Source organism: Erpetoichthys calabaricus, chromosome 11, assembly GCF_900747795.2.
Source record: "Erpetoichthys calabaricus chromosome 11, fErpCal1.3, whole genome shotgun sequence".
Lineage (NCBI taxonomy): Eukaryota > Metazoa > Chordata > Cladistia > Polypteriformes > Polypteridae > Erpetoichthys > Erpetoichthys calabaricus.
The window spans coordinates 145,711,586-145,730,214 of record NC_041404.2 but is presented as its reverse complement, the minus strand read 5'-3'; the positions used below and the strand labels follow the sequence as shown (position 1 = coordinate 145,730,214).

Below are 18,629 nucleotides of genomic sequence, written 5' to 3'. Positions count from 1 at the left end.
CCCCAACGCCACCAGGGCGGTAGCCCCCTAATGGTCTGGAGGAGGCATAATCCGTCCTCTGATCCATCCGGGCATCCCGGCTGGGTGCCACCCCCAGCCGCTTGGCACAATGTGTTCCAAATAACGATATATTTTTTAGCCTATACAGCTCTACCTGACTCCCTGATAAACAAGACTTCAGTTGGGAGAGGTTTTTGCACTTTCTACAGTGGTGGTGGGGATGGCATAGCAGGCTGCTTGCTGCTTGAGCTGATTGACACATTTACAAGACAAAAGACACTGACGGAGAGGTGCGAGCAGATTTAAGGTGGGCCGGATTTACAAGTTTTTTTGTAAGCTTTGGTAATTCTAGTGTTAAACAACACAACCTTGTAACAAGATAATAGGCAAGGCCCTTCTGTGTAGGACCCTTAAAAGAACAGGGAGGAAGGACAGATATCAGTATGGTGACCATAGACGACAAGGTGCACTACATGAACAGAACAACTTCACCTGGCATTCACCGGTCTGCTCTGTGATGGACTAGTGGTCTGTGAAGGGCTGGTCCCCAGTACTTCTAGGATAAGCTCCACCCTCCCTATAATTACGTTCACCGTCACTGTGATCTATCTGTTAAGTTGCTGGACTAAATAGAATGCTACCTGTTCAAGCACTCCTTTATTTATACTGCTACTAGATACCCATTCATTTTTCACTCATTGGTCAAAGGTTTGATCATTTTAGAGAAATAAAAAATGCAAAATAAAAAAGAAAGACTCGCAGATACAGCCCAATTGCTACGTGTTTTCTGAAATGCGCATATTTTTCAGAGACAGTCTTGCCGAGAGGTTCCTCTCTCGAGTTCACAGGTTTCTGTGTCAGTGACCTTTGAGCAGCTGACATTGTGAGCAGAGGTGTAGCTAGGGTTTTCAGCGACCCTGGGACAACTGAAGATTTTGCGCACCCTCCTGTTTGCCAAAATGCAATGGGGAAGGGAAAGAAAATTTAAAAATGGTGCCCCCCGGATGCTGCGCCCCGGGGACAGATGTCCCCCCTGGGCCAATACCTAGGGCAGTTGGATGTGGTCGCTCCTGCCGAGTATTTTATGGAGAAATGGGAGTGACCGGCAGTAGGACGGCTGGCTGCGTAAGGCCGAGAAGGCAGCGGGAGGCTTGGGCGGTGAACTCCCTGACGTGTGTGTCCTGGTCATTAGGGACGCCAAGTCTCAGTCCGGGGAGAGTGCGCGACCGAGGCCAGGGATTGGGAGGCCTCCAGACCAGATGAGCGGAGAGAAGGTCAGCTGCTGCAGAAGAGCGACTCTTTTGTTGCGGGAGACGCAGGAGAGCCGCCAGGTAAACAGAAGACACCGGGCTTTATTTTAAAGGACTGCTTTAGTTATTGGTTTTAACCTCCACTCTGCACCGATTTTATGGATTATTTATTGAAGATATTTTGAAGCACTGCACTTTATTTAATATGGATACTGTTTTGTTGTTGTTTTAAAGAAAAGCACTTTGCACTATTACACCATCCCCTTGCTCCATTTGTTATGCCTCACTGCCGAGCTCATCGGTAACATTACCAACGGTGACGGATTCAAGGGTTCCCGGACGGACGATGGGTGCATGCACTGAACCCGCATCGTCACAGTGGCCGCACGGTAATACCTGTACTATTCCAAAGCGACGTTTGCACTGATTTGTGTTTTTTTGTATCTCCCTCATACACCTTTATCGTAAGAGCATCCCTTATCTACGATCAGAAGAAAATATGAAGCTGGTTTTAAATTGGTAAAGAAATTGGTAACTGCGCTGCTGCAATAAAATTTGATGTGTCTGAGAAACTGAAGTGAGAAATTGCAGGAGGCAAGAAGATGTTAAAATAAAAAATAAAGTGTCACATTTGAACGGGCGTATAAGTTGGGGTCTGATTTTATGATCGATTGTTCGGGTTTCAAGACCCGACTTATACATGAGTATGTCCATCCATCCATTATCCAACCCGCTATATCCTAACTACAGGGTCACGGGGGTCTGCTGGAGCCAATCCCAGCCAACACAGGGCACAAGGCAGGAAACAAACCCCAGGGCAGGGCGAATTCATATTTTCACACATCATATTTCATAAAACATAATTTGTGGCAGGGTTTAAGGTCATCAATCATCCATTTAACAGTTTCTGTCTGATATTAGTACTAAGCACTTAAAACAATGGACGTGTGTTCAGCCTATGGAGTATTCATCCATCCATCCATTTTCCAACCCGCTATATCCTAACTACAGGGTCACGGGGGTCTGCTGGAGCCAATCCCAGCCAACACAGGGCACAAGGCAGGAAACAAACCCCGGGCAGGGCGCCAGCCCACCGCAGGGCACACACACACACACACACACACACACACACTAGGGATAATTTCGAATCGCCAATGCACCTAACCTGCATGTCTTTGGACTGTGGGAGGAAACCCACACAGACACGGGGAGAACATGCAGACTCCACGCAGGGAGGACCCGGGAAGTGAACCCGGGTCTCCTAACTGCGAGGCAGAAGTGCTACCCACTGCGCCACTGTGCCACCACGTGAGTATGTACAGTAGTCAAATCGGATATGAGCCAAAAATCAGAATGGAGTCACTTTTACTTGCAGTCTAAATGTAGCAACATATCGGCTTGAACACAGCTGGTTCATTTTTACCTTTGTGACTTTTCTCTACCACTGCTCTAAGATTGGGGGACCAGCTAACCCTATGCCTAACCCTATGCCCCCATCAGATGGGTGCTGACCATTACCTCAGCACTGCAGTTAGTTACTTTCTTTGGACTCATTTTTCTAGCATAGACTTGCAAGAAGCTGGAAACAATCTGAGCAAGAGTGCTGGAGCCAACCCTGGATTGAATGTTACATTGGACCACTTCGAGCGTACCAAGCAACTTTTTTTTTCTTCTTTTAGTCCTCCCACTCAGGATTTAGACCTGAGCAACCAAGCTGTCAAGGATATTTTTCGAGAAGTGGGGCCACGTCAGGGAGCTGCACAAGTTTCTTGCCTTCTGTATCTTCTGCAAACATACTGTCGAAGAGAAACGACCCATTGAGATGTTCCACAAAAGCTTCCTGGGACAGAAAAGGGAGGAAGGAAGGAAACACATCAGTAATGTGACAGCTAATGCCAAGCTGTACTTCACTGCATGAAGGGAACAGCATCACTTGGCATTCACCAGTCCGCTGTGATGGACTGGTGCTCTGTGAAGAGCTGCTACCAAACCTTGTGCCCCATGTTTCTAGGAAAAGCTCCACCACCCCACTTTCCTCAGGGGATGACAAGACATAACTCACAGCAAAATATGGAAGAGTCTCGGCAGCCTTGTCCTACCTTGTGCTTCTGCAGCACGGCATCTTCTTTCTGCTCCTGTGTGCGCTTCTTTCTCAACGTGCGCTCGTCCTCATTCATCTCCTCGATGATATACTGGTACTCCACACTAGCGAGTCTGCGCTGCAAGACAAACAGGATCTGCTGACCAGCAGTTCGGATGATAATGGCGAGGGGTTTAAAGGGGAGCATCAAACACCTCAAGCCTGGCCTGCTTTAGGAGGATTGTAAGTGCAGACATTTCTTTTTCCTTCGATTTTTCCTGTCCTTGTTTCTCTAAGGTCTTGTTTAACTGTAGTTCATACTAACTGATTTGCACAGTGGATTCTGAAAGTTGTAGCGGTCACGGAGATGCTGCGATTCACACCGCTACAGGGACGGTGGTGATTTATATATCTGTTTGGTGGGAACTCCAGGAAACGCACCCTGCCTTGGGCCGACTTGCCCCACTCACACACATACAGTGCATCCAGAAAGTATTCACAGCGCATCACTTTTTCCACATTTTGTTATGTTACAGCCTTATTCCAAAATGGATTAAATTCATTTTTTTCCTCAGAATTCTACCCACAACACCCCATAATGACAATGTGAAAAAAGTTTACTTGAGGTTTTTGCAAATTTATTAAAAATAAAAAAACTGAGAAATCCCATGTCCATAAGTATTCACAGCCTTTGCTCAATACTTTGTCGATGCCCCTTTGGCAGCAATTCCAGCCTCAAGTCTTGTTGAATATGATGCCACAAGCTTGGCACACCTATCCTTGGCCAGTTTCACCCATTCCTCTTTGCAGCACCTCTCAAGCTCCATCAGGTTGGATGGGAAGCGTCAGTGCACAGCCATTTTAAGATCTCTCCAGAGATGTTCAATCAGATTCAAGTCTGGGCTCTGGCTGGGCCACTCAAGGACATTCACAGAGTTGTCCTGAAGCCACTCCTTTGATATCTTGGCTGTGTGCTTAGGGTCGTTGTCCTGCTGAAAGATGAACCGTCGCCCCAGTCTGAGGTCAAGAGCGCTCTGGAGCAGGTTTTCATTCAGGATGTCTCTGTACATTGCTGCAGTCATCTTTCCCTTTATCCTGACTAGTCTCCCAGTCCCTGCCGCTGAAAAACATCCCCACAGCATGATGCTGCCACCACCATGCTTCACTGTAGGGATGGTATTGGCCTGGTGATGAGCGGTGCCTGGTTTCCTCCAAACGTGACACCTGGCATTCACACCAAAGAGTTCAATCTTTGTCTCCTCAGACCAGAGAATTTTCTTTCTCATGGTCTGAGAGTCCTTCAGGTGCCTTTTGGCAAACTCCAGGCGGGCTGCCATGTGCCTTTTACTAAGGAGTGGCTTCCGTCTGGCAACTCTACCATACAGGCCTGATTGGAGGATTGCTGCAGAGATGGTTGTCCTTCTGGAAGTTTCTCCTCTCTCCACAGAGGACCTCTGGAGCTCTGACAGAGTGACCATCGGGTTCTTGGTCACCTCCCTGACTAAGGCCCTTCTCCCCCGATCGCTCAGTTTAGATGGCCGGCCAGCTCTAGGAAGAGTCCTGGTGGTTTGGAACTTCTTCCACTTATGGATGATGGAGGCCACTGTGCTCATTGGGACCTTCAAAGCAGCAGAAATTTTTCTGTAACCTTCCCCAGATTTGTGCCTCAAGACAATCCTGTCTCGGAGGTCTACAGACAATTCCTTTGACTTCATGCTTGGTTTGTTCTCTGACATGAACTGTCAACAGTGGGACCTTATATAGACAGGTGTGTGTCTTTCCAAATCATGTCCAGTCAACTGAATTTACCACAGGTGGACTCCAATGAAACTGCAGAAACATCTCAAGGATGATCAGGGGAAACAGGATGCACCTGAGCTCAATTTTGAGCTTCATGGCAAAGGCTGTAAATACTTATGGAAATGGGATTTCACAGTTTTTTTATTTTTAATAAATTTGCAAAAACCTCAAGTAAACTTTTTTCACATTGTCATTATGGGGTGTTGTGGGTAGAATTCTGAGGAAAAAAATGAATTGAATCCATTTTGGAATAAGGCTGTGACATAACAAAATGTGGAAAAAGTGATGCGCTGGGAATACTTTCCGGATGCACTGTAGACTCAGAAACAATGGAATTAATCATCCATCCTTTATCCAACCTGCTATATCCTAACACAGGGTCACAGGGGTCTGCTGGAGCCAATCCTAGCCAACACAGGGCACAAGGCAGGAAACAAACCCCGGGCAGGGCGCCAGCACACACATACACACCCACCCACACACCGAGCACACACTAGGGACAATTTAGGATCGCCAATCCACCTAACCTGCATGTCTTTGGACTGTGGGAGGAAACCCATGCAGACACGGGGAGAACATGCAAACTCCACACAGGGAGGACCCAGGACGCGAACCCAGGCCTCCTAACTGCGAGGCAGCAGCACTACCACTGCGCCACCCTGTGCCCGGGATTAATCAACATGAACATATTAAACGATACTAGAAAAAATCTAACCAAACAATAAACAAAAACAATCCCTTCATAGTTCCCAGATCACAAATACAACCCGAAAATGACATAAAGTCCAATATACCGTGATAATGATGTGTAACCAAGGAGAAACGAAATCCAGTGAACAGTTCGCTGTACTGTAAGTAATGTAAAAAAACAGTCCTGATGCGACAAGGGTTGATGGGATTGGGAGCGCTCCCCCCGACAAAGAACGATAACTAGTCCAACCCAGTACTACACGACGGGCAAGCCCCAGACAGTCCATACATCCATACGGACGCAGTAGTCCAGGACAACACAATGATCCAAAAGGCAGTGATTCTGGTGACCAGACAGATGAGAGAACTCAGGTATAAACTCCAGACCTCTGACCTCCCTCTCAGTCTAGTGGGATCCCATTTTAAAGGGCCCACCTGTCCCTGCGCCCTTCAGTCGAGTCACATTTGGGACTGCTAGGACTTGTAGTTCTTATTTTACTTAGCGCCGCTACAAAGTATTTCAAACCGTTTCACTTTCCAAATGCTTTATGGTGTTGGTTAGGTCTGAATCGCAACACATTTGTGGGGCCAGAGTTTTCTGATGGTTTCCTCTCCTTTTTTAGTATCTGACACCATTGGCTACCAGACATCCTCTGCTCCCTCCCCAGTTCTTAGCCCACATTACACTCTTTAAAACTCGTAGAATTGTGTATTGCTTGACAAAGGACCATTTCATTCTGGGACAGGTTCTTTGAATTTGAAGTTGGTTATTTGGGCCTTGAAGAACTTCAATATGTAGAAGACACCTGCAACCTTTAATGTATGTAAGGCTACTAACAAATTATGAAAAGCCTGGACCAGGCCCGTGTTATCGTACATAGCAATAATCCTATGAAAATCATGACCCTGTAGCCAGCGTTCAAAGTATGTCACTATGACCTGTTAAGTTTATTTCATTGCATCTGATTTGATTCATGTGAACAAAAACTGGACACTTTTATGTAAGACAGCTGACAGAAAAAGACACGGGTTTCACACATAACACATAACTGACAGAGGGGGCAGATTCACTAGGGTTACCAAGATGACAAGAAGATAAGTTTGCTGCCAAGGCATTCAGGGAAAGGAGGAGTGTGCAGTGGCACAAAACTCAGTTTCTGGTTCTATATTCTATGAGCGATGAACCAGCAAACCAGCATGTGCCCATGTTTGGAGCTTGCATGGTCGTCTTTCAGACTCTAGAACTGTAGGAAATGTATAGACAGTGCCCAGAAGAGCAGAGCTCACCTATGGACAGATGCCCATGCTTAGGACAACATGCTTTCCCACACTCTTACTAGAAGTTGGATAAGCAACGATCGCAGAAAACCCCGACTGTAGCATGCTTTGGCCAAGTAAGTTCTCCATCGAGTATTATATTCTTGTGAGTGTTAAGCCTATATTAACAACAACATTTATTTCTATAGCACATTTTCATACAAATAATGGAGCTCAAAGTGCTTTACATGATGAAGAAAGAGAAAAAACACAAAATAAATAAGAAAATAAAATGAGGGAACACTAATTAACAGAGAATAAAAGTAAGGTCCGATGGCCAGGGAGGACAGAAAAAAACAAAAAAAAAACTCCAGATGGCTGGAGAAAAAATATAAAATCTGCAGGGGTACCGAGGCCATGAGACCACCCAGCCCCCTAAAGGCATTCTACTTAACATCAATGACCTCAATCAGTCCTCATGGTATTCAGAGTTCTCATGGAAGAATTTGATGATGATGGTCATGTGGACTTCTGGCCTTTAATCCATCAGTGAAGGAACATCAATATACAGTCATATGAAAAACTTTGAGAACCCCTCTCAGCCTGCATAATGATTGACTCTCCTTTCAACAAAAAAGATCCCAGTGGTATGTCTTTCATTTCCTAGGAACATCTGAGTACTGCGGTGTTTTCCAAACAAAGATTTTTAGTGACGCAGTATTTAGTTGTATGAAATTAAATAAAATGTGAAAAACTGGCTGTGCACAAATGTGGGTCCCCTTGTCATTGTGCTGATTTGAATGCCTGTCACTGCTCAATGCTGATTATTTGCAACACCAAATTGGTTGGATGAGCTCGTTACGCCTTGAACTTCATAGACAGGTGTGTCCAATCATGAGATATAAAGGTATTTAAGGTGGTCAATTACATGTTGTGCTTCCTTCCCTTTGACTCTCCTCTGAAGAGTGACAGCATGGGATCCTCAAAGCAACTCTCCAAAGATCTGAAAACAAAGATTGTTGAGTCTCATGGTTTAGGGGAAGGCTACAAAAAGCCATCTCAGAGGTTTAAACTGTCAGTTTCAACTGTAAGGAGTGGAATCAGGAAATGGAAGGCCACAGGCACAGTTGCTGTTAAACCCAGCAAGTCTGGCAGGCCAAGAAAAATCCAGGAGAGGCATATGAGCAGGATTGTGAGAATGGTGACAGACAACCCACAGATCACCTCCAAAGACCTGCAAGAACAACTTGCTGCAGATGGTGTATCTGTACATCGTTCTACAATTCAGCGCAATTTGCACAAATACCATCAGTATGGCAGGGTGATGAGAAAGAAGCCCTTTCTGCAATCATGCCACAAACAGAGTCGCTTGTTGTATGCCAATGCTCATCTAGACAAGACAGATTCATTATGGAACAAAGTGCTTTGGACTGATGAGACAAAAATGGAGTTATTTGGTCATAACAAAAAGCGCTTTGCATGGCGGAAGAAGAGCACCGCATTCCAAGAAAAACACCTGCTACCTCCTGTTAAATTTGGTGGAGGTTCCATCATGCTGTGGGGCTGTGTGGCTAGTTCAGGGACTGGGGGCCCTTGTTAAAGTCGAGGGTCGGATGAATTCAACCCAATATCAACAAATTCTTCAGGATAATGTTCAAGCATCAGTCACAGAGTTGAAGTTACGCAGGGGTTGGATATTCCAACAGGACAATGACCCAAAACACAGTTGGAAATCTACAAAGGCATTCATGCAGAGGGAGAAGTACAATGCCCTGGAATGGCTGTCACAGTCCCCTGACTTGAATATCATCGAAAATCTATGGGATGATTTGAAGCAGGCTGTCCATGCTCAGCAGCCATCAAATTGAATTGAACTGGAGAGATTTTGTATGAAGAATGGTCAACAATACCTCCATCCAGAATCCAGACACTCATCAAAGGCTATAGGAGGACAGCGTCTAGAGGCTGTTAGATTTGCAAAAGGAAGCTCAACTAAGTATTGATGTCATATCTCTGTCAGGGTGCCCACATTTATGCACCTGTCTAATTTTGTTATGATGCATATTGCATATTTTCAGATAATCCAATAAACTTAATGTCACTGCTGAAATCCTACTGTTTCCATAAGGCATGTCAGATATTAAAAGGAAGTTGCTACTTTGAAAGCTCAGCCAATGATAAACAAAAAATCAAAGAAGTAAGAGGGGCTCCCAAACATTTTCATATGACTTTCTTTATGCATATTGTTGGGTTAGTAATGGCTGCAATCTCTAAAAAACCTCTTCCCAGGGTGCATGCGCCCCCTGCTGGAGACAGACCCATTGATATTTCACAAATCTGTTACCATCTGTTCATGGTTATCTACTGTATGGAGCCAAGTCTCAATTTCAATAATAAAGGTTCTTTCTAGAACCTTCATGTGGATGGGTCTTTCAGGAAGCAGAAATGGTTCCTTTATGGTAGGGGTCCTCAATCACGGTCCTGGCTGTGGCTGCAGGTTTTTTGTTCCAACCCAATTGCTTAATAAGAAGCACTTATTGCTCAAGTCACAATCCTGCTTCCCTTTAGTGGTCTCGCTTGTTAAGATTTTGAACCCTTATTGCTTATTTTAGTCTTAAACAGCAGTAGTCTTGGTTTTTAATCGCTCCTAATTAGAAATAACATGCAAATGACAAAAGAGACCAGCATTTCTCCATTTAGCTTGTTACCATTTACACCTCTGTGTGTATTTATCATGCACTATTGGGTTTAATTAAATACTTGGAAGGAAAGTGAAGAGAAAAAAGTGAAGGACTGAGAATTACTCCTCCATTTTAGCCTTCAAATCATTTGGATGATATCCACAGAAAGGGGAAGAAAATCGAGGATATAAGAATTACCTGACATAGCAGAGTTAAAGCACTAACAAGCCATGAAATTAAATTATTGGCAAGAATTGCTTTCTAATTAAGCAGCCGGGTTAGAACAAAAACCTGCAGCCACTGCGGCCCTCCAGGACTGTGATTGAGGACTCCTGCTCTATGGCATCAGTCTGAAGAACCACTCTGGCACCTTCATTTTGAAGAGTGCAGATACTCACGGTTTCACTGTCCAATAATTTGTAGTTCAGATAGACCAGCTTGGGCAGGTAGGCAGCGACAAAGAGTTTATAATCCTGTATCTGCTCCACGGGATTTCCCGCCAGGCAGAGCGTTTCCAGCTTGCTCAGTCTCCGCAGGTAGACAATCTGGAGAGCAGAAGGTGACGCCATCAGAGGTTTCTAGGACCAAGTTAATCTCTGTATGTTAGTGTCTCTTGTACATAAAGGATCGAATTCACACAACCCTAAGCAATGGGATTTCACTCATTAGTAATATCATTATTACTTATAGGTGGCATCACATGGTTTCATATCACTAATGGGCCTTTTTCATAGCAGCCATATTGACATGAAATAGTGTTGCAAGCACAGGTATAAGTAATGCCATTAATTAAGGTTCCAGTTATGTTACACTGAAATTGAACAAAAGCTTCATTACAATTCATGAACCCTAATAGCCCTGTAACTATCCACTGATCACTAACTGCTATTCAACAGCATTGTAAGGAACTGTGGTTTTGATGCACACTTCAGATAAATAATGATATCTCAGCAACAACTCAAAAACCAATGACCACATTTTCTGGAGATGTACCTGACATTATAAGCTAGCTTTAGTAAAAACTGACCAGTTTAAAAATATAGGTTTTCTCGCTATTCAGTCTCTGTCTCTTGTGGACTATGGCCGGCTGTTCATCCCGGTCAATACCCCCACGCCGCTAGATGGAGCCCTTCCGGCAGCATGGAGATGCTCCGAATTCCAGCAGGACATCATGGATATTGGAGTTTTCCTTCACAGCCCTGCTGGATACCATGGGGGCCGCAAAGGGATGCTGCAGGGAGACTCAGAGACTTGTATTTGCCCTATAACCCGGAAGTACGTCCTGGTCACCGGGACAGAGGAAATGACATACTTCCGGGATGAAAAGAAGAGCTTTTGATCTGACCCGGAAGTGCTAGGAAGTCACATGGACTGAGGGTTCAGCAGCACTTCCGGGTCAAGGACTATAAAGGACTCTGGGAAATCCCAGACAAACGAGCTGAGTTGGGAGGCAGGGTGACTAAGCGTCTGGGAGTGGAGGATTGTTCATTATTATATTGTTTATTGGAGTATAGTGGAGTGGAGGGTGCTTTGTGCACTTATTTATATTAATAAAGTCAAAATTTGGACTTTTATCTGGTGTCTGGCATTTGATCTGAGGGTTCAAGGGAGCGATAGCGCCCCCTATCTGTCACACTCTCTATTATAATAAAAAAATCTTAGGACGAGATGTGACTTTTTGAAGAGACTTTTTGGAATGAAGTCCCGCGAGACTTTTAACATGAGATTCTTTCAAGTCACGCCCTACTTACAACCATTTTCAAACAAGACCACAGTCATCTAACCTCTCAGTCGTGAGAATGCTTTTATCAGACACTCTTATAAATTTTATCAGCACAATAATTTTATACATTCAAGATGACACGTCAATGAATAATCTAAGAAGAAAGAGCAGCTCGTTTGAAAAGGGACCCAAAAGCGTTGGAGAGAAAAGAATGCAAAAAAGAACAATAATAATCTCTGTGCAAATTCTGAAAATAAAGAAAGTAATAATCTGCCTGGACCAAGTGGAACTGAAAACCTCACAGGTCCAATCGGGGTCAGAAATAAAAGAGAAAGAGTAGAAGACAAAGTAGAACTTCATAAAGACGTTCAAAAACGTTGGCGCAATACGCATGCAGAGCAGGTCAGAGATTATGAAAACAGTGGAACTGAAAGGCTCAAAAAACTGATAGTAAAGATTGCATTAGTGCTAACAAATGGAAATTATTACTCGGTCAAATAACGGAACAGTGAAAAGAGATCAAATATATGGATATAGGTGATATGACAGAAGTACGTAGATATTGTTCGGATTCAAAGTTTAAGTCGGAGACTTGTTGATCGTCTAATTCGTATTGCCATCAGGGAAAAGTAGTGTTGCTTCCCAATTAAGAGACGTATCCATGACAATTAAAAGATTTGTTGTTTGTCAGTCAGTCAGTCAGTCATTCTCCAACCTGCTATATCCTAACACAGGGTCACAGTGATCTGCTGGAGCCAATCCCAGCCAACACAGGGCACAAGGCAGGAACAAATCCCCGGGCAGGGTGCCAGCCCACCGCAGAGATTTGTTGTTTGGTGAAAGTGAAATCCCACGCAAAATATCCAAATTATACCGGTCCTGTTCAGCCTATATACTAGGGCTGCACGATTAATCTTTTTTTTCTCATGATAACGATATTTATGACCCACGATCAGTTAATAAATATCGTCGCGATTTTACAGTATAAAGACCAAACTGTTTTTTATGGGCTGAGTTTACGGATTGGACTGCGTCACTATGACGTTACTGCGTCTAGATTGCAAGCGTTTTCTGAAGCAATAGAAGTCAATAGCAGCAATAACAGTCAGTCAGAATAAACATATGATGGCGGAGCAACGTGCAGAAGTGCGATCGTTAGTTCCTAAAAAGGGGTCATACTCAGTTGTCTGGAACTATTTCGATTTTGAGGAATGTGATGTTGATCAGGTACGAGTCTTGTGCAAACTTTGCTCCTGTCCAAGTCCAAACGTCCCAAGGTAACACAATAAACCTCATCAACCACCTTAAAAGCCACCACAAAGTACTCTATCAAGAATTTCAACGACTGAAGGCACAAACAGCAACAACAAAAAATTACCAGTCATCCACAACACAGACAACAATATCAGGGACATTGTTCAATGCAATACCATATCTGCCTAGCTCGCAAAGACACCGGGAAATAACAGAGGCGATCGCGTACCATATAGCCAAGGATGTGTGTCCAATAACCACCGTGAGCAGTGAGGGGTTTAACAAAATGATCGCAACACTTGATAAAAGATATAGCATTCCCTCACGCAACCATTTTTCCAATGTTGCGCTGCCCTCGCTGTATGCGAAATGCCGAAAAGAAATTCTCAGGCTCAGCCTTGAATATTTTGCTGCCACGACCGACTTATGGTCAAGCAGAACTGCGGAACCGTATTTGAGCTTGACAGTTCATTTTATTGACAGCGAGTCTGAGATGAAAAGCAAGCTTTTGCAAACTTCATTTTTCCCACAAGACCATACAGCGGAGTTTATTGCAGTGGGCCTCAAAGAAGCGATGTCCGCTTGGGGCTTGGTGGAAGAAAGACTTGTGTGCATCACAACGGACAACGCAGCTAATATGATTAGGGCAGCATCTGTGAATAACTGGCCGAGGCTACACTGCTTTGGTCACAGACTTCATTTACCAAAGGAATAATCGTCATTATTAATCGTGATAAAAATTTTGAGCAAAATAATCGTGATAATAATTTTTTCTGTTATCTTGCAGCCCTACTATATACATCGGACTTCCAATATAACTCGGAGTCCTGCCACGTGCAAAAGTTTGCTGACGACACTGCTATCATGGGCTGCATCAGGAGTGGGCTGGAGGATGAGTATAGGGACCTAATCAATGACTTTGTTAAATGGTGCGACTAAAACCACCTACAACTGAACACCAGCAAAACCAAGGAGCTGGTGGTGGATTTTAGGAGGACCAGGCCCCTCATGGACCCTGTGATCATCAGAGGTGACTGTGTTTGGAGGGTACAGACCTATAAATACCTGGGAGTGCAGCTAGGTGATAAACTGGACTGGACTGCCAATACTGATGCTCTGTGTAAGAAAGGACAGAGCCGACTATACTTCTTTAGAAGGCTGGCATCCTTCAACATCTGCAATAAGATGCTGCAGATGTTCTATCAGACGGTTGTTGCGAGCTCCCTCTTCTACGCGGTGGTGTGCTGGGGAGACAGCATAAAGAAGAAGGACGCCTCAAGCCTGGACAAACTGGTGAGGAAGGCAGGCTCTATTGTAGGCATGGAGCTGGACAGTTTGACATCTGTGGCAGAGCGACGGGCGCTGAGCAGACTCCTGTCAATCATGGAGAATCCACCGCATCCACTGAACAGGATCATCTCCAGACAGAGGAGCAGCTTCAGCGACAGACTGCTGTCACCGTCCTACTCCACTGACAGACTGAGGAGATCGTTCCTCCCCCACACTATGCGACTCTTCAATTCCACCCGGGGGGGGGGTAAACGTTAACATTATTCAAAGTTACTGTCGGTCTGTTATACCTGTATTGTTATCACTCTTTAATTTAATATTGTCTTTATCAGTATGCTGCTGCTGGAGTATGTGAATTTCCCCTTGGGATTAATAAAGCATCTATCTATCTATCTATCTATCTATCTATCTATCTATCTATCTATCTATCTATCTATCTATCTATCTATCTATCTATCTATCTATCTATCAAAATCTACAATAATCTGTTCGTGCTTGCATCATTCAATGCTTAAAACGTAGATTTACACAATAATGGACCATACACTATGAGAATCTGTGGTCCCGCAACAATTAAAGCTATAACAAGTTTAATTTCGAAGAAACCACAATTCTGTCAGGTTTATATTTATGGTCACGGAGAAATGATGCAACATAGAATTGAAAGAGTTAAACTATCAGACGTATTAGAAATTATACAGCCAATATAAATCCATACGTCAAAAGGTATCGCACTTTACACAAAATTTATCTGCAAAACACGTACAAAGGAATATTGTCTTGGATTTCTGTATGAATCCGAAAGATCATGGTCGCATTTATAATAAACCAACATGTGACAAATTGTCCACCATAATAGTTTCGAAAGACAGAGACATCAAAGACAGAGTTGATATTCGTGTACATCCAAAAGCAAAGCACGATTCAAAAGGAGATCTTGATATGCCATTCATATTAAAGCATTTACAGTTTCTCGTTAGAATAGCTTTTGCAAAGACAATTAACAAATCACAGGAACAAACATTCGAAACATTCGGTTTATTTATTAGAAAGAAATGAAATTCACCCACGGGCAATTATACGTTGCATTGTCATGATGCAAGTCCAAACACAGAATCAAAATTCAATGCGATCTTGAAGAAAAGTTAATTCCAAATATTGTTTTTACTGAAGTTTTAAAGTAAAAGTGCAAATATTGCATCTGTAACAATTCCCATGAAAATAACAATCTCTTTAAATTGTACATCCGGTTAATCAAACCCGGGGGTTGGCGAGCGAAACAAGCAGGGGGGGAGCCCCCTAGTATATATATATATATATTTATCCATCCATCCATTTTCCAACCCATTGAATCCGAACACAGGGTCACGGGGGTCCGCTGGAGCCAATCCCAGCCAACACAGGGCACAAGGCAGGAACCAATCCCGGGCAGGGTGCCAACCCACCGCAGGACACACACAAACACACTCGCACACCAAGCACACACTAGGGCCAATTTAGAATTGCCAATCCACCTAACCTGCATGTCTTTGGACTGTGGGAGGAAACCCACGCAGACACGGGGAGAACATGCAAACTCCACGCAGGGAGGACCCCAGGTCTCCCAACTGCGAGGCAGCAGCGCTACCCACTGCGCCACCGTGCCGCCCTATATATATATATATATTTATATATAAAATCCAATCTGTCTGTCTGTCTGTTCATGAGAGAACTACTTAACGGATTTAGATTGGGTTTTTTTCTATAATTTGCTTGAACATTCTGTTGATTTTGCGACTTCTCTCATCATGCTAAGTATTCACAGTTCACTTGTGGTACCGATTTATTTGCGTGAATCCGAGAGAGATTCAGCGAGCCGAGGGGAGAGGGGAATGGGGTCCTCCTCACTCAGGCACCAGCCTTGGAGCGTATCTTACATCCGCTTAGCTAGCGAAAGAGAGAACTACTTAATGGATTTAGATCGGGTTTTTTTCTAGAATTTGCTTGAACATTCCAGTTGATTTTGCGACTCCTCTCATTGCACTACGAATCATAGTTCACTTGCAGGAGCGATATATTCACGCTAATCCGAGAAAGAGGCTGCGGGCTGAGGCGAGGGGGCAGCGTGACATCAGGAGTGGGTAGTCAGTCTACCTCTGTCTATTGGAGTGCACGTTTTCTCCGCTTAGCTAGTGATACCTTTTTGTTTATTGATTTTTAAAGTTTGTCCTGTTTCATTACTACACACACGGAGCCACGGAGGGATGGCTAGTTTTTAATATTATAATTACTCATGACATGGTAATTTTCCATTTTGGGAATAGCACCATATTTACGCAAAGTACAGAATTGGAAAAGAGCTTTAAAAACAATGTGAGAACCATTTCTGTGCAACTTATATTTAGTGAGATATAGCCAGTTACAAATCCCCCCCCCCCCCCCCCCCCCTTAATAAGCACAAACATCCAATCATTCATTTTCCAACCCACTGAATCCAAACACAGGGTCACGGGGGTCTGCTGGAGCCAATCCCAGGGCACAAGGCAGGAACCAATCCCAGGCAGGGTGCCAACCCACCGCAGGACACACACCAAGCACACACTAGGGCCAATTTAGGATCGCCAATCCACCTAACCTGCATGTCTTTGAACTGTGGGAGGAAACCGGAGCGCCCGGAGGAAACCCACGCAGACACAGGGAGAACATGCAAACTCCACACAGGGAGGACCCGGGAAGCAAACCCAGGTCCCCAGGTCTCCCAACTGCGAGGCAGCAGCGCTACCCACTGTGCCACCGTGCCGCCCCAAGTACAAACATTGTTAGCTTAAATCTCCCTTAATTTTGATCCAAGACACGTGCAATTTCAGATGCATGGGTTACTCATACAGCTAAATCAGCAGGCCAAGTTTCGTTAAAATCTGTGACAATGACCTCCAAAAGTGTGATGATGTGACGTGGAATGTTAGGTTTGAATACGCAATGGGAGTTCTACAAACTAACTACACCTGATGAGAAGGATGTGTCACTGTCAATTTCCGTGTTCAGAAGCCATTAAGAAGGCTAACAGAATGTCAGGTTATACAGCGCCTTGATATATGGAGTACAAGTCCAAGGAGGTTCTGCTCAAGCTTTATAATGCGCTGGTGAGGCCTCATCTTGTGTACGGTCTTGATCTGCAGGCTACAAAAAAGACACAGCAGCACTAGAAAAAGTCCAGTGAAGAGCGACAAGGCTGATTCAGGGGCTACAGGGGATGAGTTATGAGGGAAGATTAAAAGAGCTGAGCCTTTACAGTTTAAGCAAAAGGAGGTTAAGAGGAGACCTGATTAAAGTGTTTAAAACTATGAAGGGAATCAGTCCAGTGGATCGAGGCTGTGACTTTAAAATGAGTTCATCAAGAACACAGGGACATAGTCGGAAACTTGTTAAAGGTGAATTTTACACAAAGATTAAGAAGTTTTTTTTCACACAGACAACCACAGACACCTGGAATAAGCGACCAAGTAGTGTGGTAGACAGTAGGACTTTAGGGACCCTCAAAACTCAACTTATTTTGGTGGAATAAGGTGGATATGACTGGTTGGATTGAATGGCCTGTTCTTTATCAATGAATCAATTATCCTTCTTCACACATAAACTACACTCCCCACATTACCTGCTATAAAGCCCTAAAGCCTAAGACGTCAAGGACATTAAGAAAGCAGGGAACCATAAACTGTGAAGGCTTTGGATTCAAATTCTGCCCCCCCCCCCCAAAAAAAATCATAAACACACAGAAAATAACCAAACTTACACTTTCCAGCTGGTCCACATTGTTGTGCCCGACAGACAAAAACTGCAGGTTCTTCTGGTGGTCCATGTTTTCAATTTTAGAGATGCGGTTGTGGTAGAAGCTGAGATCCTCCAACTTTACCAGCATGTTCAAGCCCTCAATCACCTCAATCTTATTAAAAGAGAGGTCTGGACAAATGGGACGATTAATGAATTTTTGAATTTGTAAGCGTAAGGTGCTATATAACTGATTTAAACCCCCTGTTCAGCATCACTCACCCAACCAAATCAGGTGAACCAGACACTCCAGTCCTTCTATCTTCTCAATCATGTTGTTGTCCAGTTGCAGTCTGGTCAGACTGGTGAACTGCCAGAGATTCTCAATCTTCCAGACGTCTGCAAAAGAGGAACCACAACATTTGTAAAGCCAATATAACTGGCTTCATTTCTGTTATAATTTCTCTCTATCCATTCCACCTGAAAATATTGGCTTTGCTCGCCAACCCCGTGGACCTGTGCTACATGCTAGCCACCTCACGGCTCTGCCGCTCAAAGTGGCGTAGCTAGGGGTGGGCAAGGGGGGGACATCTGTCCCCGGGTGCAGCATCCAGGGGGTGCCATTTTAAAATTTTCTTTCCCTTCCCCATTGCATTTTGGCAAACAGGAGGGGGCGCGAAATCTTCAGTTGTCCCCGGGCGCTGAAAACCCTAGCTACGTCTCTGGCCGCTCGCGTATGGGAAAGCGGATGTATAATTTAAACAGATTGTTATTTTCATGGAAATTGTTACCTATCTCTACTAATAAAAGGCAGAGCCCTCACTCACTGACTCACTCATCACTAATTCTCCAACTTC

The 18,629-nt window shown here is 44.2% G+C and overlaps 2 protein-coding genes across 2 annotated transcripts in view; both read right to left on the bottom strand.

The window, feature by feature from the left end:
• The window catches only part of LOC114661106 (retinoic acid-induced protein 1), a 684,250-nt gene that overhangs the window by 332,395 nt on the left and 333,226 nt on the right, over positions 1-18,629 (bottom strand).
• LOC114661408 (dynein regulatory complex subunit 3-like) overlaps positions 1-18,629 on the bottom strand; it is a 53,446-nt gene that overhangs the window by 22,301 nt on the left and 12,516 nt on the right. Inside the window, exons 2-6 of the mRNA XM_028814618.2 lie at positions 18,055-18,171; positions 17,798-17,964; positions 10,157-10,303; positions 3,350-3,469; positions 2,982-3,090 (exon numbers count right to left, since the gene is read on the bottom strand). Of these exons, the coding sequence (XP_028670451.1) occupies positions 2,982-3,090; positions 3,350-3,469; positions 10,157-10,303; positions 17,798-17,964; positions 18,055-18,171 (660 nt within the window). The remainder of the gene's footprint in view (positions 1-2,981; positions 3,091-3,349; positions 3,470-10,156; positions 10,304-17,797; positions 17,965-18,054; positions 18,172-18,629) is intronic.